Below are 22,343 nucleotides of genomic sequence, written 5' to 3'. Positions count from 1 at the left end.
ATAAGGGCAGAAGAAAAGAAGCACAAACTTCAAGAAACTAGGAAATGAAGAATTTCAAATATTATCTCGGCACAATAATGACCATCCTTTACGTACTACTCACACACTTGAAAAGCAGAACTCAGTGTCACCAAACTTAAATACCCATCACATCCATACCCAGCTTGAATATAGTATATACACATTAAAATAATAGTAACAGAAATAACTAATTAAACATATTTACCAGTAGGTCGAGTGCCAAGATAACTTACCACGTAGTTGACACAAATACTACCACTTCACTAACTCCAAATAAAACTACCTACTTAACTACGAATCTACACTAAAGGAATAACATGTCTAACACAGAACAAAATAATACACATCCCTTTCTAGATGAGGTGATGTTTCGGGGCAATCACCCTATACCAGTTCGGGCACACATAGTCTTGGCAACGGTCGAACCCACCTTCAGTACAATGCCCAGGTCTTCACTCTCTCGCCTTCATGCGCAGAATATCACCTTCAGCATTCGCCAGTAGGAGCGACACTCGCTAGTCCCATTACACGCCCTGGTGGCGCCGTCCAAAACCACACTGCAGTAGCTATGCTCACCAATAGATGGTGTACAAGTCTGCGTGACAGACCACGATGCTTATATCCTCAGTGGATATACACAGAACGACTATGTGTGGAAAAGTCACATTCGCCAGTAGGCTAACAGTTTCTGAGCTCTACCAGACACAGAGTTTACCAATCCAATACTTCACATAGAGTAGAATTCTAGTCTCATATTATCGTGGTAATATCACAGTTCTGAACAGTCACTAGGCCGGGAACATGAAGTCCATGGCAGAAAGCAATAATTCACCCAGAATTATGAGTTCTGATCAGAAACACAATTAATATACATGTCATGTAGACAGTAGATTGTCCAAAATATATGACCAAACAAGCGTATTTAATTAAATAATGCTTCAGGAATTATTATCATTATTAAATTAATGTCGTAAGGGTCCACATTTTCAGTACTATAATATGCAATATTTTGAATTACATTACTAAAGTAGGGACTAGTTTTGGCCTTGGCTGACCATCTTCAGCCTTAATGTAATACATCTAAAAACTAAACAAATGTACAAACACACAATTAACGTAAAAACAAATGTACAAAAGCACAATTGACATTAAATCTGGGAAGAACTATGTGTAAAATTTGAAAAATAGATAAATTAGTCTCTAAATTCTAAGCATCTGGAATATGCTCATCATACAGACTCTTTCTTGCATTAATATTCATAGAATTGTTAGTTCCATCACTGCTAATCATTACAATTTGGAACACACCAAAATTGATAATAATAATAAATTTGACAACATCCTTTTCTGGGCAAGATATGTAGATATCACAACAGTAATTATGGATGAGAGCATCACAGATGCTGCTACCACCCTCATTAATCTAAATAACATTGACCCACATATAAAATTCACACTTGAATCTGAAATTGAATGGAAATTTAATTTTTTAGACTTAACTATTATCAGGCACCCAAGCTACTTAAGATATAAGATTTTCAGAAAACCCACCCAAACAGTCACTGCAATCCGACAAGATTCTTCACACCCCCAAATTCACAAACGAGCAGCATACAACAGTATGGTGTACCAAGCCTTCGATGTTCCAATGTCTAAAAGAGACCTAAAAAATGAGTTGAACACCATTCGTAATATAGCTAAATCTAATGGATACAACAGTTTCTTTATTGATGAAATAATCATTAATATAAATATCACCCCTCTACCACTTTGAAAAAAGATAAACAAAATAACACCTCCCTTTCTATCTTTACGTTCAACAAACAAATCTACAAAGTCACCAACATCTTTATAAAGCACGATGTAAAAGTAGTTGTCAAAACCAACAATAGGAATGCACAAGTCTTACATAATGCCACATCCATAAACAAGTACAATAGTTTTTCAAAATCAGGAGTATACAGGATTATTTGCAACAGTTGTAATTCTTCTTATGTTGGACAGACCGCGAGGAATTTTAATATAAGGTACTCAGAACATATCAATGCCCTGAAGTACAATAAATTTCAGCTGTAGGACAGCATATGCATGACTATAATCACAAATTCACAGACATAAAATAAGATATGGAAATTCAAAAGCTGCTTCATACATATAGATCAATATTTTAACCCCAATCATAATTTTTTTTTTTTGCTAGGGGCTTTACGTCGCACCGACACAGATATGTCTTATGGCGACGATGGGATAGGAAAGGCCTAGGAGTTGGAAGGAAGCGGCCGTGGCCTTAATTAAGGTACAGCCCCAGCATTTGCCTGGTGTGAAAATGGGAAACCACGGAAAACCATCTTCAGGGCTGCCGATAGTGGGATTCGAACCTACTATCTCCCGGATGCAAGCTCACAGTCGCACGCCTCTACGCGCACGGCCAACTCGCCCGGTAATCATAATCTTAATAACATTGCAGAAAAGCCAAATATCCTATTTGACCTTATAATTCCCATTTTTAGAAACGTCAAATCAACAAGTCATAATTCAGTTTTTCATAATATTCACAGCACCTTTCCTCAGCAGCCATCTCTTTTCCCACACCCTTCGACCCCGCCTTAATCCCCCTTCCCCTCCACAACCCTCTCCTTTCCGCAACCTCTCCCCTTGCTCCACCCCCTCTCCCCTTGCCCCTCACCTCTCTCTCCTTGCCCTGCCCCTTACTTTTCCTTTGAATCTCACAACCATTAGTACGAGGCACACAACAATAAGTCACGCACCACATGCTGCAACAAGAGGTAAGTCTCATATATAACCTATGCCATTTGACTAACACACTCTCTCCTTCAATTCATTAATTTTATTTAATTTTATCCATCATTTATTCAGGTTAACTTCATGGACACCGCAATGAATTCCAAATTTATACTAGCCACAAATTAAGAATGTGTCAGTTTTAACCATATCTTCATGTGCTGTCCTGACAATGTCCAACAGTATTTCAGCAGATTTTAACAAGCACAACGGGAACATTTCATTTTATTTACGTTGGTCGATGTGGAAACACCATCTAGCATTTCTGCATCAGCTGATGGTTATTTACAGTGGTGTCCAGTGGCTTGCTTACTGCTAACACCACTCAAGTAGGTTTGGTGACTGATGATCTGACTACAGAATCAACATTTACCAATTCCCATTTTGCAATAGAAATTGTAATGATTAGCAGTGATGGAACTAACAATTCTATGAATATAATTCTAAGAAAGAGTCTGCATGATGAGCATACTCCAGATGCTAAGAATTTAGAGCTTTATTTATTTATTCTTCAAATTTTACACTTAATTCTTCCCAGATTTAATGTCAATTGTGTTTTTGTACATTTGTTTTTATGTCAATTGTGTGTTTGTACATTGTTTAGTTATTAGATGTTATACATTAATGCTGAAGATGGCCAGCCAAGGCCAAAACTAGTCCTTAGTTTAGTAATGTAATTCAAAATATTGCATATTATAGTACTGAAAAAGTGGACCCTTACGACATTAATTTAATAATTATTATTGTGAAATTGAGATCACCCGCTACAATCACGTTCCTTTCCTTATCATTTCCTACATAACTGATTGTCTTATCAAATAATTCTGAATCAGCCATCAACTTGCCTATTATCTTTAGAGATGAGCCTTACATCTAGAATTTCATGTTTGTCATCTTTAACTTTTTTCATAGCTTACAAATTCTTCTTTCACCAGAATGAATACTCTCCCTCCTACCGTTCCTATCCTATCTCTGTGATACACACTCCAGTTCCGTGAGAAAATTTCTACATGTATTATATCATTTCTCAGCCATGATTCAACACCTTTTACAATATCTGGTAAGTGAATATCTATTAAATTACTTAATTCTATTCCTTTCTTTACAATACTTCTACAGTTCAGCCCTAACATTTTTATGTCATCCCTACTTGACTTCCAGTTTCCTTTTCCCTTATCACCACTCTCTAGGCCACCCCGTTTCACTGAATGTACCTCCCTATACCCTTCTAACCAAATTGCCTAACTTATATGTACCACTGCAGTTTAAGTGAAGGCCTTCATTTGTAGTTCTGATTAGGTAGTTAAAGTATCCGTAATTTATATTTTGCACCCTTGATCTGTCAGTATTTATGAGCAGTTAACTAATAATAATCAAGTTCCTATATCCCAATAATTGCAATTCAAGTCCCTGGCGTAGTTTTGACAGAAGTATTTTTAGAAATTATTGTGGACAACCTCATATTTTTCAGCATTTAAGGACACTTTTATTCCCAGTCCCTGGAGCAGGGTAAATGATAGTAATTCACCAGCTGTAATAATCACATAACCAGATTTCAGTTGAGAATTATATGTACCTATGGTATATTAGATAGTATCTTGCCTGTTATATTCGTTTGTATCTTTGTGTACAGTAACCCTTTCGATACTTTAGCATGTAACCAAAGGGCAGGTTTCATTTCTTTTAGAGCACAGAAAGATAAAGTAGTACTAATAATAACCTGTCTATGCGTTTAACTTTGTTGGTAATCCTTGAGTAGTTCTTGCGAATTTCAAAGTTTTAGACCTAAATGCAATTATCATTCCTATTTGTGCTTAGTAATAACCTATTGTAACTAGAATACATCTGAACATAGTTTAAAATTACTGTAGTGTATTGTAGTATCTGAAAGTAGTCTGAACATAGTTTAAAATTATTGTAGTTTATTATAGTATCTTATTAGAAATTAGTGTGTTTATTCTATTACTATGAAATATTTGTGTAGTATAGTATCTGTAGTAACTCACTTACTAGAATTCTGTTGTAGTCATTAGGATAGACTTAACTGCAGTTTAGAATTGTGTAATTCTTGTGTATTACTTTTGGTTTTCAGTAATTAACAGCAATTTTCATTCTATTAGGGTGTTGTAGAAAAAGAAATCATACAACTAAGTAGTATTGTAGTATAGTAGTAGCCTATAATAATTACCTTATTGTCATGTGATCTTTGTGAACTATCCTAGACAATACTTCTTTCCTTTCATTATTTTTGCACTGAATAAGTTATTTCATCATTCTTTTTTCTTTTCATTATTCCATAAAGAATGGCTAAGGAGTGCAAGTGTAGGAACTGTGGGTGTGGCCAGGCATTAAGGAGTATGAGTGAGGAGTTGGAGAGTTTGAGGGAGATAATTAGGATTCTCTCAGAGGACAGGAAGAAAAGTAGGCCTCCCTCAAAAAATGTACAGGCTAGAGTAAGTGTAAAAGAGGGATGGGAAGGACAGGTGGGGATTGTAGAAGACAGGTGGTCTAATGTTTTAAGGGGAAGAAGATTGCAGGCTAAGGGCTCTATTCAGGATCATAATTCAGGATACATGTCTGTGAGAAATTGGTACAAGTCACTGCAGGTAGAATAATCGAGGGAAGATGAGGAACAGGGAACTGTTGCTGAGAAGTGTGGAGGTAGGAGGAAGGGAAAAGGTAGGAAAGGGAAATGTGGAGTAGTGGATAGGAAAAGACTGGTTGAACAGGGTCATGGGAGGGAGAAAATGGAGGAGGAAGTAGCTTCTGTAGCTCTCAGGAAAGATAGGGCTGACCAGGAGGGGAGGGGATCAAATGGCGTGGGTAAGGTTGAGGCTCTGGTCATGGGGGATTCCATTGTTAGACATGTGGGAAATGTGTGTGGAGGAAAGGGAACCAGGGTAGAGTGTTTTCCAGGAATTAGGTTGAGGCACATGTTGAGGAAAGTAGAAGATAAGGAGGAGGGAAAGAAGAAGGTGGTAGTGTTTCACATTGGTACTAACAACGTAAGACAAGCTGATATAAGTACCAACATAGTTGGGGATGTGTGGGATCTGGTAAATGCAGCACGGGTGTAGTTCAAGGAAGTGTAGATTGTTATCAGTAGACTACTCTGTAGGAGGGATACTGAGTGGAAGGTGATTGGGGATTTAAATGAGACTGTGGAGTGGATATATGGGAAACTGGAATTGAGATATCTAGATCCTAATGGGTGGGTAGGGGGTAGGGATCTGCGCTCAGATGACCTTCACTTAAACCACAGTGGTACGTATATGTTAGGAAATTTGTTTAGAAGGGTTATAGGGAGGTACATTCAGGGAAACGGGGTGGTCTATGGAGCAGTGATAAGGGTACAGGGAACTGGAAATCAAGTAGGGATGACATAAAAATGTTAGTGTTGAACTGTAGAAGTAATTTTAAGAAGGAATAGAATTAAGTAATTTAATAGATATATATACTTACCTGATATTGTAATAGGAGTTGAATCATGGCTGAGAAATGATATAATGGATGCAGAAATATTCTCACGGAACTGGAGTGTGTATCGTAGAGATAAGATAGGAATGGTAGGAGGGGGAGTATTCATTCTGGTGATAGAAGAATTTGTAAGCTACGAAAATGTTAAAGATGTCAAACATGAAATTGTAGGTGTAAGGCTCATCTCTGAAGTTAATAGGCAACTTGCTGTCTTTGGAGTGTACAGACCAGGAAAGGGTAGCGCTGATGCTGATTCAGAATTATTTGATAAGATGATCAGCTATGTGGGAAACAATATGGAAAGGCACGTGATAGTAGCACGTGATCTCAATTTACCAAATGTCAATTGGAAAGGTAATGCGAATGACAGGAAGCATGACCAACAAATGGCAAATAAGTTAATATGGGAAGGGCAGCTGATTCAGAGAGTGATGGAATCAGCTATAGGGAAGAATATTCTGGATGTGGTGTTAGTAAAACCAGATAGCTCTATAGAGAAACCAAAGTAATAGATGGTATTAGTGATCACAAAGCTGTTTTTGTAATAGTTAAAAATAAATGTGAAAGAAAGGAAGGTAAATAAAATTAGGACTATTAGGTAGTACCAGATGGCTGATAAAATAGGCATGAGGGGTTTAAAGCAATTGTGGAGGAATGTGAAGATAGGTCTGTACCTTTATAGGTGGTAAGGAATGGTGAAGACCCATTATATTATAACAGAGAAGTAAAGAGACTAAGAAGGAGGTGCAGGTTGGAAAGAAAGAGTTAGAAATGGCTATGAAAGTAAGGAGAAATTAAAGGAACTTACTAGGAAGTTGAATCTAGCAAAGAAGTCAGCTAAAGAAAGCATGATGGCAAGTATAATTGGCAGTTATAAAAATTTTAGTGGAAAATGGAAGAGTATGTATAGGTAATTTAAAGAGAGAAACAGGTTCCAAGAAGGACATTCCAGGAATCATTGATGAACAAGGGGAGGGGGGTATTTGTGAGGATCTTCAAAAGGCAGAAGTATTCAGTCAGTAGTATGTAAAGATTGTTGGTTACAAAGATAATGTCTAGATAGAGGAAGTCACTAATACTAAAGTAGTAAAATAATTTACCTATGATAACAATGACATTTACAGTAAGATACAAAAGTTGAAAACTAGAAAAGCAGCTGGAATTAATAAGATTTTGGGGGATATACTGAAGACTTAGGGTTGGGATCAATATAGTACCATATCTGAAGTACTTATTTGATTATTGTTTGGTTAAAGGAGCTATACCAAATGAATGGAGAGTTGGTATAATAGCCCCTGTGTATAAAGGAAAGGGTGATATACCTAAAGCTGAAAATTAGAGGGTAGTCAGTTTGACATGCATTGCATGTAAACTTTGGGGAAGCATTCCTTTTGATTATATTAGACATGTTTACAAAATTAATAACTGGTTTAATATAAGGCAGTTTGGGTTTAGGAAAGGTTATTCCACTGAAGCTTATTTTGTAGTATTCCAGCAAGATATAGCAGATATCCTGGATTCAGGAGATCAAATGGGCTATATCATGATTGATCTATCTAAGGCATTTGATAAGGTAGATCATGGGAGACTACTGGCAAAAATGAGTGCAAGTGGACTAGAAAAAAGAGTGACCGAATGGGTGGCTATATTTCTAGAAAATAAAACTGAGAGAATTAGAGTAGGCAAAACTTTATCTGTTCCTGTAATAATTAAGAGGGGAATTCCTCAAGGCAGTATTATTGGACCTTTATGTTTTCTTATATTTATCAATGATATGTATAAAGATGTGGAATCAGAGATAAGGCTTTATGCAAATGATGTTATTCTGTGCAGAGTAATAAATAAGTTACAAGATTGTGGACAACTGCAAAATGACCTCGATAATGTCGTGAAATGGACAGTAGGCAATGGTATGGTGATAAAATGGGTTAAAAGTCCGGGGAATAGGTTTCACATATAGGAAAAGTCCTCTCAATTTTAATTACTGCATTGATGGGGTGAAAGGTCCTTAATCTTGATGATTATGCTTGTTGTTTAAAGGGGCCCAACATCTAGGTCATCAGCCCAAAGTTCTTTTTTGGGATCATTGTAAGTACCTAGGTGTTAATATAACGAAAGTTCTTCATTGGGGTAATCACATAAATATGATTGTAAATAAAGGGTACAGATATCTATCTGCACAGGGTTATGAGGATATTTAGGGGTTGTAGTAAGGATGTAAAGGAGAGGGCATATAAGTCTCTGGTAAGAACCCAACTAGAGTATGGTTCCAGTGTATGGGACCCTCGCCAGGATTACTTGATTCAAGAACTGGAAAAAAATCCGAAGAAAGACAGCTCGATTTGTTCTGGGTGATTTCCAACAAAAGAGTAGCGTTACAAAAATGTTGCAAAGTTTGGGCTGGGAAGACTTGGAAGAAAGGAGACGAGCTGCTCGACTAAGTGGTATCTTGCAAGTGATAAATATCGTTATGGTTCCGTATTGAAGATTACTATACTTGTAGGTTGCTAATGAATTTATTATTAAACCACCTATTCAATACATTATAGTTTTGTGCAATTAGGATTTGATCCTTATTACCTTATGAAATGTGAGACATGTTTCACCTTTCATAGAAGGCATCTTCAGTCATTGTACCTCCTTAAGGTTAAATCAGGCACCTGATTTATAATTAAAATATAATTATTCATATTTAATATTAACATACTTAAAATAGGAGCAGTCTAAAGGAAAACTGAATAACAATTTTGGCATTAATGTGAATAACAACAATATCAGCCAAAGCCTTACCCAAACCCCACAAGAAAGACATCCCTATCCGACCAATTATCAACAGTAGAGGCAGTCCGACATACAAAACCTCAAGATTTCTACATTATTTTCTTAAAAAGCATTTCAAATTCCACAACAAAAACCCCATTAAAAAGTTAATTGACTTATGCAAAACTTTAAATAAATTTACTCTGTTACCTAACCATATTTTATGTTTATTTGATATCACTAACATTTATCCGAACATCCCAGTTACTGAAGCCATCAACATTATAAAAAACAACCTTTCTAAACATAGTGGACTAAGCAAAATTGAAATTGAAGAATTTGTTAAATTATTAACTTTCGTATTAAACAATAATTATTTCACAATTAACAACAAAATATACCACCGAAAAGGTTTAGCGATGGGTGACCCTATTACAGGAATATTAGCGGACATCTATATAGACAATTTGGAACAATAAAATAATAAAAAACATCAATGGGCTTCATTTATGGCTCTGTTATATCGATGACACATTAGCAATAATTGACAAACAATGCAATAGCAGTGATAACATCCTCACATTTTTAAACACCTTAGATAATAATATAAAATTCACAAAGGAATATGAGAATAACAGCTCGATAAATTTTTTAGACATCAGTATCACACAAATGAATAATAAATTTGACTTTCAGATCTACAGAAAACCTTCCTTCACTCCGCTAACAGTAAACAATAATTCATTGCACCCCAACTCCATAAACAAGCTTCATATTACAGTTTAATATATAGAGCTTTAAAAATTTGAGAAAAGAACAAGATTACATAAAAGAAATAGCCAAATTCAAAGGCTGTAACACTGGCATGATTAATAAAATTATTAATAAAGTAAAACTAAAACTAACAAAACAACTTTTCCCAATAAAACCCAATAAACCAAAGATTGCAACTTTTACATGTACTAATCCAATAATTATCCATCAGATAGCTAATCCCTTATAAAAAACATGAAGTCAATATCACTTTCAAAATGCAGAACACAAATCAAAACATTGTCAACGTAAATAATAACTGCTACACAGGCTCAAGAATATATAGACTCAATTGTTCTGAATGTAACTTTTTGTACATTGGTCAAACTGGACGTAGCTTCCAAACTAGATATTTAGAACACTTTAACGCTCAAAAACATAATAAATTTCCCGTGATGAGTATCCACATGACCGATATTGGTCACCATTTCACCACAATAGAACGGGATTTGAAAATCATAAAAAGAATCGAGAAAGGCAGACTAATGACCAAATTTGAAAACCTATACATCTTCCTGGACCAAGACTTTAATAAAGACAAAAGCTTGAATGATATAATAGATATAAAAAGCCCCCTTTATGATCAAACTCCTATTCTACTTCAAAAAATGGATTTTCGAGACAATAACTATTTTTAAATCTTTAATGCAATGTCAGCTAACACTCCAAACATGCTGACAGGCACGCCTCTCTCCTCTATCTCCCCCATTTCCATCTGCATGTGGACAGCAAGCCCTTAGCTCCTCCTTCCCAAGCGCTTCCCCCTCCGCTATGACCTCATGGATACGAGAAGTAGGAACCGAGTGACCTTCATTAGTCTGAAAACACTCAACATGAATAAATAACATCTTAGTGGACTAAGGGGTAAGTGATATTAACATTTACTCATCTTTACTTCTTAGTTCATTTCTTTTGAACTATAAGTTTAATAATAAATTTTCTCAATTACAGACTGTCTACACATGCTTGGCATTCACACCATCCATCATAAATTAGATGTCCCTTTTGACCAACACGCTAGCATCCAGCATGCACCAACACCATCATGCTGTGCTACTTACTTCTTCACTTCACTAACAAGATTAATGAAGGTTTAAGTCGAGATTCTCCAATCAAATTGTTGTTTTACTTCAATATTTGATCTCTTCGCTATGGACTATGCCAAATGTTAAATCATCAATTACTTTTACAAGGCAAATATCACGAGCCAAAGACTTCAACCTGTTGTTTTCTTTTTTCAATTTTACGACATTATTTCTGAATATGGTCTAAATTAACCATTCTCATATTGCTGGAATGTATTTCCTAACATACTGAAAAATATAATATTTAAAAACTCAAAATAGAGCACTGCTACTAAGCCCTGAACTATGTACCCATGACACAACTATTTATCAACAGCTAACTGCTGTTATTGTTGTTATTCACCAAAAATTGTTTATTCAATCTTTCTTTTTGACTGCTCCTATTTTAAGTTTGTAAACAAGTTAAGATACTCCAATCAAGTTGTCTGTTTATGCCAAATGTTAAATCTTCAGTACTTATTGCAAGCCAAAAATCTCAAACCTAAGGCTTCAACCAGATAGTTTTTCAATTTTTACGACTTTACTTCAGAATAGAGGAAAGCAACGGGAAACTACCTCACTCCTCATTTCCCTGGTACGCCTCTTCAGTGACGCCTAGGCTATTTATGACAGCGTTGGCGGAGCTGCAGAGGATCAAACCAGCCTTCGGGCTGAATACCCAACAATACTTCAGAATAAGGTCTCAATTAACATTCTCATATTGGTGGAATGTTTTTCCTAACATTCCAAAAAATTGTAATGTTTAAAAATTCAAAACAGACCACTGCTACTAAGCATTGTACTATGTACCTTTGTCACAACTATTAATCAACAGCCAATGGCTGATATTGTTGTTATTCACAATATTACCAAAATTATCATTCAATTTTCTTTAGACTGCTTCTATTTTAAATATGTTAATATTAAATCTGAATAATTATATTTTAATTATAAATCAGGTGCCTGATTTAACCTTGAGGAGGTAAATTGACTGAAGATGCCTTCAATGAAAGGCAAAACATGTCTCACATTTCAGAAGGTAATAAGAATCAAATCCTAATTGTACAAAACTATAAAGTATTGAATAGGTGGTTTAATAATAAATTAATTAGCATCCTACAAGTAAGTGGTATGTTCCGAGCTGTCAGTGGAAAGATGGCGTGGAATGACATCAGTAGACAAATAAGTTTGAGTGGTGTCTTTAAAAGTAGGAAAAATCACAATATGAAGGTAAAGATGGAATTGAAGAGGACAAATTGGGGCAAATATTCGTTTATAGGAAGGGGAGTTAGGGATTGGAATAATTTACCTAGGGAGATGTTCAATAAATTTCCAACTTCTTTGAAATCGTTTATGAAAAGGCTAGGAAAACAACAGGTGCCACCTGGTTGACTGCCCAAAATGCAGATCAGTAGTGAGTGATTGATTGAAAAGTCATGAGTGTTACTATTCATCTCACCAACTCTGAAAACTGTAGATTCAAGACTATTTTTGATAATTTTTATATCTCAAACCCCCCTTGCCTCACCCACCCCTCTAAGGGTGCTAGGGTTTCTTGTCACCACAGTGCTCATCTCCAGATAGTAAGTCATAAGTGACCAAGTTTGGTTGAAATTGCTGTAGTGGTTTAGAAGGAGATGTGTCATTTACACACACACACACACGCACGCATGCACGCACGCACGCACGCACGCACGCACGCATTTTTATATATAGATTGAAGATAGATAGATTAAATAGACACTCGCCTTTGCTCATTGTGGGCTCCACCCCCAAACCCCTAGTTGCTCTTCATTAGCTGTGGGTGATAACTTGTGTCATTCCGCTGTTGATATTGTGCATTTTTTACAGTTCCTTAAATATTTCTTCACATCTAATGCACAGCTACATTCTCCAAACTTGGCAGACATATCAAAGTTGGTCTTATGACATGAAAGTACATCTCAATCATGGCATGTTGGATTGTTATTTCCAAATAATAGGCATGGTCATGAACCTCCTAGCAAGGCCTACTTTATAAAACATGGCATCATGTTCCCATCTTCCTTTGTACAGCATTTTCTGCCAGACTATCATGATACATCAAAAGTTGCTGTCACCTAGCGACAATCTGTCCATCAAGTTGATCCAATCTTGGTGTGGCTTCACAATTAAATTAATTACATAAAATTACTCATAAAATAAATTACCCATCGGATTTCATTCAAACCACTTCTTAAACTGTCTCAGGAGTAATAAAAACAAATTGTGAAATTTTCAGCATATCATTCCAGTAGTTTCGGAGTCCATGTGAGACAAATACACACACACAAACATAGTTTCTCTTTTATATATAGATATTTTTGCCTGCTCAGCACCTTGCTTTTAGTGCCGCTTCCTTTTTCTTGCCATTTCTGATGTCGTCCCTTACAGGAAACACCCTAGCCTGCAGTACGTTGCTAACAGAGGTGGGGGCTAGGGGATGGGACCTAATCCTGGCATGAATTGAACCCTGTAGTGTCTTTTAAATAGTCTCCTTAGAGAGTGGTTGGATCGCCAGGTAAGCACCACTATGTCATATGACTATAGGCAAATCCAGAAACCTGCTGTAATGTGGCATACTGCACAAGGTTAGTAGCAAGATATTCCTCCGTTGCTTTACTGACTGAGCTATAGAACAGTACATTATAAAAATCTGATGTATTTTCTATTTGTTGTCATAGTTACGTAGTTTAATTTCTGCAGTGCTCAGATCATTAGTGAAATATTTTCTAATTGTTAAATTGTCTTCAAAATAGCTTGAAACCTCAGGCAATACTCAAGAGTGCAACTATTTTATACTATCCACCTCATGCTTAGCATTAATATTCAGCATTGTTCATATAAGCAACCATTAAAAGGTTGGAAGAAATAGTTGATCATCCATTAGAGTTCTACCTGTAAACTCCTTAATGTCAAATCATGATTACTGGTACTATATTTTGGATTGTCATATATATTTCATTTAATTTAATTTTTGTGATAATTTAATGTTTTTCATCCAAAAGAAATGATTAATAGGTATACAGTACAGTGAAGTTTTCAACTATCCTCGTTCAATTATCTTGCTATTTTCTTTCTATTTTCAGATAAAACGTGGCCCAGAATACACTATTGCTCTTAAAGCAAATGCAGTTCAGCCATCAGTTCAGTTTTCCTTTAGTGAACACAACTTTGGATTATGCCTTTGTCATGCAAAAGATCCATGGCAATATACCACAACTCTTACTGCAACAAACTTGGAGGATAAACCAATGGTGTAAGTATTCATAGTGGCAACTTTCGATGAATTGTGTATAATGTATATTTTGTATAGGCCCCTACTGTAATTATTCTTAGTTGTGGTAAAGCCCATTTAGCACTAAGCAAAGTACTAGTGGTATTTGCCTGCCTTCCTTTGTATCTACATTCTTTTGCTTGCTTGATGCTTGTTGTTTTAAGGGGCCTAACATCGAAGGTCATCGTCGGCCCCACATTCTTTTGATGTAGGCTTCTTTTTTCTCTTTGGTCCAAGTTGCTTGAGTCGTTTTCTTCAGCTTGTTTGTCATTTGATTATTTTGGATTGAAAGATCTTGCTGTTTTGGATGTCTTTTGTGATTCCAGACAATTTAAGGTAGTTTTTGATTTTACCACTCTATTTCATAGTGTTTCTTTTCCTTTTTTTTTTTTTGGCTGTACTCCTGTTTTCATAGAATTCAGCTAGTATTTGTTTTGTAAGTCTGTCAGGGTTTGTTCTTTAGATGTGTCCATAAAATTTTAATCTGCATTTTCAAATATCACAGTAAATGTCTGTATATTTTTTTATTTCTTGCTTGTTTCTGAGTCTGTATTGTTTCCCTGTGAGTTTTGGGCCTAGATTCTACCTTATGATGATGCATTTTTTTTCTCCCGGTGTTTTTGATGTCTGGTTTCCTGTTCCAACTGAGACATTCTGGTTTAATGACCTTATTGTCACATCTCAATTCTGTGTGAATGGTAATACATTTTTTGTTTGTTTTGGGTGTGTCGATATGCTCTTCCATTTGTTTTGACATCTGACTTCATTGGCTTTTGTTCCAATTTTGTTTTCCTGAACTGTTTCAAAAAAGCATTTAAATTGTGGAACTTGTTTGGTTTTGCCGTATTTTTTTTCCATGTAATTTGGTGCTTGTTTGTTGCATTTTGTACAGTATAGCCCTGCCAGTCCAAACTAATTGGAACTAAGATTTTTCTGGATTGGCAAAAATTTGCATTAAGAGGGTTAATTTATAATCAACATAATTAGGCCTATATATGAAGTTGACAAGTTAATCGTACTCACTTGTTGTAACGTGCAGTGTTATTTGAAATGACCACATCCACTCACACGCACACAACATGCAACACATACAACACATACATATACAACACACATACTCTGCTACTGAGGATACACACGCACATACGCACACACATACATACAGATACGCACACACACACTCTCACGTACATATACCGACAGGTCTGTGGATACTTACCTACTTACCTCTTTAATAGGTCGTGGACGAGCTGGAACAGACTAAAACAGCCTGTAGCTGAACTCGTGCCTAATTAGGGCAAAGGGGGAAAACAGGAATGGAACGAACCCAAAAACCTTCCCAGCAAAAGAAAGAATGGGGTTGAAAAATATGGGGGTTTATTAACAAACATAGAGCAAAATAAGACAAATAAAAATAGTTTTAGATATAACTTACAGAAATATGCGACGGATATCTACCACATAGACTTTACATCCAATGATATTGAGAGGCTCATCGAATACAAACCAAGCATGGCCGCACTCGCTTCTCACAATTCCAAATCTCATAACGCATGGTTGATTGGCCTCACATAGTTTCATATGCGTGACGTATGATGCATTAATCCTCGTAATAAAATAATAAAAGTGGACATACGTTGAAAGAAATACACACACATCAAAACATTAAGTACATCCCGATCGCAACTCAATATGCTCCGCATATTAGAACGAGCATCACCAGAGACGCGGCTCTGCACAACAATCCCCCATCTTGAGAAACACAGCATCCCAAGGAATAAAAGTAGATAAAGATGGTTGCCATAGTTACGAGGTGGAGTAAACAAAACTAACAATAAAAGCAAATGCATACAAAGGAACACAACAAGCGTTACTAAATAATTAGGCTAGCAAATAGCCCGAGAATGAAAATAAAGAAAAATACAAGTAAAAATGAAAAGAACACTGTGAGATGCGGAGAATATTATTAATCAGGCAGACAGACAGCACAACCACACATGCACACACTGAAGAGATCAAGAAAGAAGTGTATGTGATTCAGAACAAACCAGTATATCAAGACACATTACGAATATAATCCGTATAGCATGACGTGTGCTTTCATGGGCTCATGAGCTCATACAAGGTGCGTAGGATAATAAAATTGCCGCATCGAGGCGAGGTATATCCCATCAAAATTCGCAGCAACAATCATCCATATCACCTCGCAGTGGACGAACATGAATACCAGTTATAGCGTAAAACACAGCATCACACATCAAGAGCTCGGCCATGAAAGACATCGATGAATGACCAAACGTGGAAGGTCTCAAAGCAGCATATCACTCACACACAAATCAATCACACAACAGACCAATATCATTCTCCATCCTCACGGGTTTATATGACAAGAAAAATAGAGCACACAAAAAGTAAATGGAAACCTACAGTAAAATGAAACATAAAGTTAGCAGAATAAAATATAATTAATATGCCCACGCAACTATATCAGCCTAGAAGTGATGAATACCTGTATTAGCAGGGTAGAGTGCAGAGACTCTAGGTAATCCCAAAACAGTGACACAAAGGGAGAGCTGGACAATAGCGTGGATAAATCCATGATAGGAACAGCAAGTGACGCAAGTAAAATATTTCGCATCTCAGTGTGCTCATTGTTTCATGAACCGCCATGGTGGCTTCACAGTCTAATGATCTTACACCAAAGAAGGCAAGTACCAAACTGTAGGAGACACTTCAGCTGATGGCCGGAAGCGCTCTAAGTCAAGGAGAAAAGAAGTCATACGTCACGTCCAGGGAATACGTCAACAAAGATGTCGATAGCAGTCAAAGAGAATGGTATTTTCCAAGAAGTAATCCCAAAACAGTGACACAAAGGGAGAGCTGGACAATAGCGTGGATAAATCCACGATAGGAACAGCAAGTGACGCAAGTAAAATATTTCACATCTCAGTGTGCTCATTGTTTCATGAACCGCCATGTTGGCTTCACAGTCTAATGATCTTACACCAAGCTTGGTGCGGCACATCTTCCCCACACCCCCTCAAAAATGAGTCCTTTCTTGGTGATCAGACAAGAAGGGCTCATTTTACTTAAGGGTGAAACTTACTAATATGTGTGTGCACACCTTACAACTAAAAATATCAATAGGCATAACCTAAACATAAAAACGTGGATAAAATAATATGGCAATACACATATACACATCACATTTACACATCTCTTGAAGCTACACAAGAATATGAATGTCCTTTTGTTACCAATTACAGACTCATAGAGAAGTATGCAAGTGTTAGTGTCTTCTTACCAAGCAATATTGACTTTAGGAGAACGAAGGCATGTCAGGTAAACATACGTAGTTGTTGATTAATAATCCCAGTGAATTAAACAAGTCCAGACCACTGTCTTCCAATACATTTCGACCTCTTCTCTGTCTCTAAGTGGACTGCGAAGGAAGTAGGTCGGGCTACAAGTTTCTCCCATTTCTTTACAATACAAATGTTTCTTATGAGACAATCATTACCTGCAACAAAAATAATATAAGCATACAATCTCACAGTGAGCTAATGTTAAGTCATTTTAATCAAATCCAAAATATCATAAGGTCATTAAATAAATGAATGTTACGAGCTCCTGGAATTATACTTTTTTAACATGGAAATGTGTGCCTTAGATTTCACACCGCTGGAGAGATCCTCTACATTGACCGTGACAGGTCCCACAAATTCAGTGATCCTTTTGGGTCCGGACCAATTCCGACACAGCTTTCCACTAATGTGTTCCGCGGCAGAACTGACAGGGAACCTCTTCACCAAATCTCCAACACGGAAAGGCACAGGTATTCTTCCCTTGTTGTACATCTGCGCCACCTTGTCCCTGGATTTGATTAGCTGCTCGGAGGCTATCTTCCATTTTTCCAGGACATCCAGACGTTGGGAGGGTTCAGAAAGATATTCAATATTTTATTTCAAAGAGAGTGGATCATTGGGGACTCTGCCCAGAAACAGTTCGGCAGGAGTGAACCGGCTGGACTTGTGTATGGCAGTGTTGAATCCTAGGCTGAAAAAAGAAGGATAGCAGTCCCAAAGGGATTGGGTGTTATGATGGAAGGCAGACAAACATGTTTTTAAATTGCGATGAAATCTTTCAACAAGGTTCGGTTGAGGGTGATGAGGGCTAAGACGGATGTGTTTGATACCCCAGGAGAAGCATAAATTGCGGAAATTCGCACCAGTAAAAGCCGAAGAGTTGTTAGAGACTAATATCCTAGGCGGGCCAAAGATGCTGAAGATATGTTTAGATAGCAAATTTACAGTGATGTTAGAATTGATTTTGTGAAAAGGGAACAGGCAAATAAATTTGAAGAAACCATCAATGACAGGCAAAATATCCACATTGCCTTATCGAGACCTAATTAGGGATCCAAAAAGATCGATGAATAATTTCTCACCAGGAGAAGTGGCAACATCAGCGGAATGGAAACCGACCTGAGCAATCTGAGCAGGCTTACATTTTTGGAAAACATCACAGGTTTTGACATATTCGAAGATTTCCTTTTTCAAGCTCGGCCAGTAATAAGTTAGAGAAATTTTGTGGAAAGTTTTCAATTGTCTGAGATGAGCACCTAAATAAGAATCATGATAATAATTTAGAATCATGGGTCTCAGATCCTGGAGAACGAAAATCTTAGAGGCATGATTATGAAGACTTTTATGACAAAGGCCCTCCTTCAATTCAAAGGATTCCCAACCCTGTTCCTTCTTCAAAAGTCTGTCAGCCAGACGGATACATTCATCTTTCTTCTGGAATTCATACAATTCAGAAAAACTGAAAGGGTAATTCTGAAGAATGCAAACAGGAAGATGATTATCAGGACTACACCCGATCTCATAATCAGCTGTCTAACCACTTTCAAACATGCGCGATAAACAATCGGCAACAATATTGTCTATGCCTCTCACATGCACAACAGTAAAATTATAAGATGACAACTGGAGAATCCAATGAGCAGTCCTCCCTAACCTTTTGACATTAGCAGCCATCCAGGATAGTGCTTGATTATCAGTATGGACTAAAAAATGTTGATGTTTGAGATACGAATGAAATTTCTCGACACCAAGGACAACAGCTAGACATTCCTTCTCATACATGGAATACCTGGTTTCAGGGTCGAGCAATCGCTTACTAAAGTAAGCAATAGGGGCAAGATGATCGTTTTCAAGTTTCTGATTCAGTACGGCAGAGACGGCTATATTACTGGCAGACAAGAAATGTGTTCCACCTATCAATACTTATTTATTGTAAATGGATTTACATTAGTACCGGTTTTGGCCTTCCTAGGCCATCATCAGCTAGTACATAATTATATTACAGCCATTCGACAAAATCACAAAGATGTTATTATGTTAGATCATAAGTGTTTTATACTGTGCCTTATGTCCGTCTCGTTGGCTGAATGGTCAGCGTACTGGCCTTTGGTTCAGAGGGTCCCGGGTTCGATTCACGGCCGGGACGGGGATTTTAACCTTAATTGGTTAATTCCTACTGCACGGGGGTTGGGTATATGTGTTGTCTTCATCATCATTTCATCCTCATCACGACGCGCAGGTCACCTACGGGTGTCAAATAGAAAGACCTGCACCTGGCGAGCCGAACCCGTCTTGGGATATCCCGGCACTAAAAGCCATACGACATTTCATACTGTGCCTTATATATTTTAATATGTTTAATGTACTCATGTCCAATGTATACTCAATAGGTTTTAGTTTACTGTAGTCTTTATTACCACTTTGATCACAGATACAGTATTTTAACCCCACATAGACAAACACTACTACAATATATTTTATTTTCATCCCCATTAGACATCCGGATGATCTAACATAATAACATCTTTGTGATATTGTCTAATGGCTGTAATATAATTATGTACTAGGTGATGATGGCCATGGAAGGCCGAAACCAGTACTAATGTAAATCCATTTACAATAAATAAGTATTGATAGATGGAACACATTTCTTGTCTATACAGTGAATCCAATCAATACAGAAAATTAAACTTTTAAATAATAATATATCACTGGTGTCGCACTGAAGGACAAATTCCCCATTAAAGTCAGGACTGTACAACACGGGAGCATGACAGAGGGCATCTTTAAGCTGACAAAAAGCTTGTTCTTGAGCGCCGCTCCAGAAGAAACAAACTTTTTCTTTTTCAATGAATTCAAAGGGGCCGAGATTTCGGAAATGTTAGGGATGAACCTAGCATAAAATCCGACCATGCCAAGAAATCTATGGACAGCTTGTAGGTTTTTTGCCTGGGAAATTCATGAATGCATTTCACTCTCTCAGGATTAACAGAGATGCTGGAGCCAGAAACGAATTTAATTTTTCTAGAGTACAAAGATACCTTCTCAGGATTGACGGTGAATCCGTGCCTCTTCAACCTAGTGAGAAATTCACAAAGATGAGCGACATGTTCCTCAGATGTGTCGGAAAAAATCACGACGTTGTCCAAATATGCGAATAGGCAAGAGAATTTCAAGTCACCAAAGACGGAGTCAAGAATGCGGCTCAGCACTTGGCCACCTACCGAGATGCCCATAGGTACCTTGTTGAATTGATATAAGCCAAAGGGGGTGGCAAAAGCCATAAATTCTTGGCAACTAGGGTCGAGGGGAATCTGGAAGTAAGCAGAATTGAAATCAAAAACAGAGTAGAATTGGGCCTTCCCGAAAGATTGTAGGGCAGACTCGATGGTCGGGAGAGGGAAACTGTCAAATACAATGTTGCGATTTAAAGATCGATAGTCGATCACGAGACGAGGTTGGCCATCCTTCTTGGGGATCAGAAAAGCGGGGCTACTAAAAGAAGACTTTGATGGGCTAATAACACCTTTTTCCAGAAGTTCATTAATACATTTCCTCATAGCAGTGAGCTTAGGAGGGGAGCAACTGAAAGGAGGGTGTCTGATGGGAGTATGGTCCTTCGATTCAATGCAGTATGAAAACTCTTTCGCACACTCTAGTTTGGCAGTGAAATCAGGGAAATCTTTTAGAAGATCGTTGAGTACGGAGACCTGATTATTGGAAAGATCAGATAGATCGATAAGGGGGCCGCTGTTCAATACAAGGCATAACAGTTTATTTCCAGTAGGGTTTCAAAGGGGAAGTTTTCATTCGATCTAAAACGAAAAGCAAATGAATGGCTGATGAAATCAATAGATAACCCGGTGGCTAACATGAAATCAGACCCAAGGATTAGGGGAACAGTCAGATCGGGAATGACATTAAAATTCCAGTCCCAAGAAAAGTCACGAATTTTGAAATGGATTCGAACACGTTTTATGGGACACATGCGATGACCATCAGCTGACACATAGGTTGCGGAGCATTTACTGTCTCGAAGATGTTTCAAAACCATTCCTTCTACCACAGACTGATAAATGAAAGAGCTCAAGGATCTGGTATCCAGTAGGGCATATACAGAGCACGAACTAGAAAGAATTTTGGCCAAAGGAGATGCAAAAGGAAATCCACAAATTGTGCGGTTAGAAGAGGCTTGGGGCACCAACGACGGGCCTTCATGCTGGCGCGGGATCAGTTTCCCTGGTTTCCATTGCATCGCGCACAGATATTATGAAACATGCCAACTAGGCCACACTGACAGCATTTTACAGAGGGTCTTGAGTTACACTGCTTGAAGACGTGCCCATCCTTCCCACAATTCCAGCTATTAACAGAGCTAGTCGTCTTTCTATGGGGTATGTTTTGATTCAGAAGAGCACCTGTTACACGATCTGAAGAGTGAGGTTTTGGCTGATAATCAGAACAATCAGTGTACAATGCAGGGGAGAGTGGTTGGACAAAGGAGACCGATTTCGACGTGGAGCGGTATCAGGGAAAGAGCAACTAGTGGGCGGAGGGGGGAGGATGGTGTAGGTTATTTAGTTGAAGAGTGGACTTGTATTCATGACCCAAATTAATTATATCATCAATACAATTCACCTCAGATCTCTTTATAAAGAGTTTATACTTTGGAGCCAGATTGCGGTAAAATGTATCGAATATTTCTGTCTCATGATGGTTCACAACATAAGAATACCAGTCGTATAC

The 22,343-nt window shown here is 37.4% G+C and overlaps 1 protein-coding gene across 1 annotated transcript in view; it reads left to right on the top strand.

Annotated features, from left to right (window-relative positions):
• The first annotated feature begins 2,727 nt into the window (after window positions 1–2,727).
• The window catches only part of LOC136877676 (hydrocephalus-inducing protein-like), a 33,864-nt gene continuing 14,248 nt past the window's right edge, over window positions 2,728–22,343 (top strand). The window contains exons 1-2 of the mRNA XM_067151889.2: window positions 2,728–2,807; window positions 14,045–14,214. Of these exons, the coding sequence (XP_067007990.2) occupies window positions 2,793–2,807; window positions 14,045–14,214 (185 nt within the window). The 5' untranslated portion in view covers window positions 2,728–2,792. The remainder of the gene's footprint in view (window positions 2,808–14,044; window positions 14,215–22,343) is intronic.

The sequence above is a fragment of the Anabrus simplex genome, chromosome 7, assembly GCF_040414725.1.
Source record: "Anabrus simplex isolate iqAnaSimp1 chromosome 7, ASM4041472v1, whole genome shotgun sequence".
Taxonomy (NCBI): Eukaryota; Metazoa; Arthropoda; class Insecta; order Orthoptera; family Tettigoniidae; genus Anabrus; species Anabrus simplex.
Note: the sequence above shows the minus strand (reverse complement) of the source record. Positions and strands in the feature narration are given on the sequence as shown.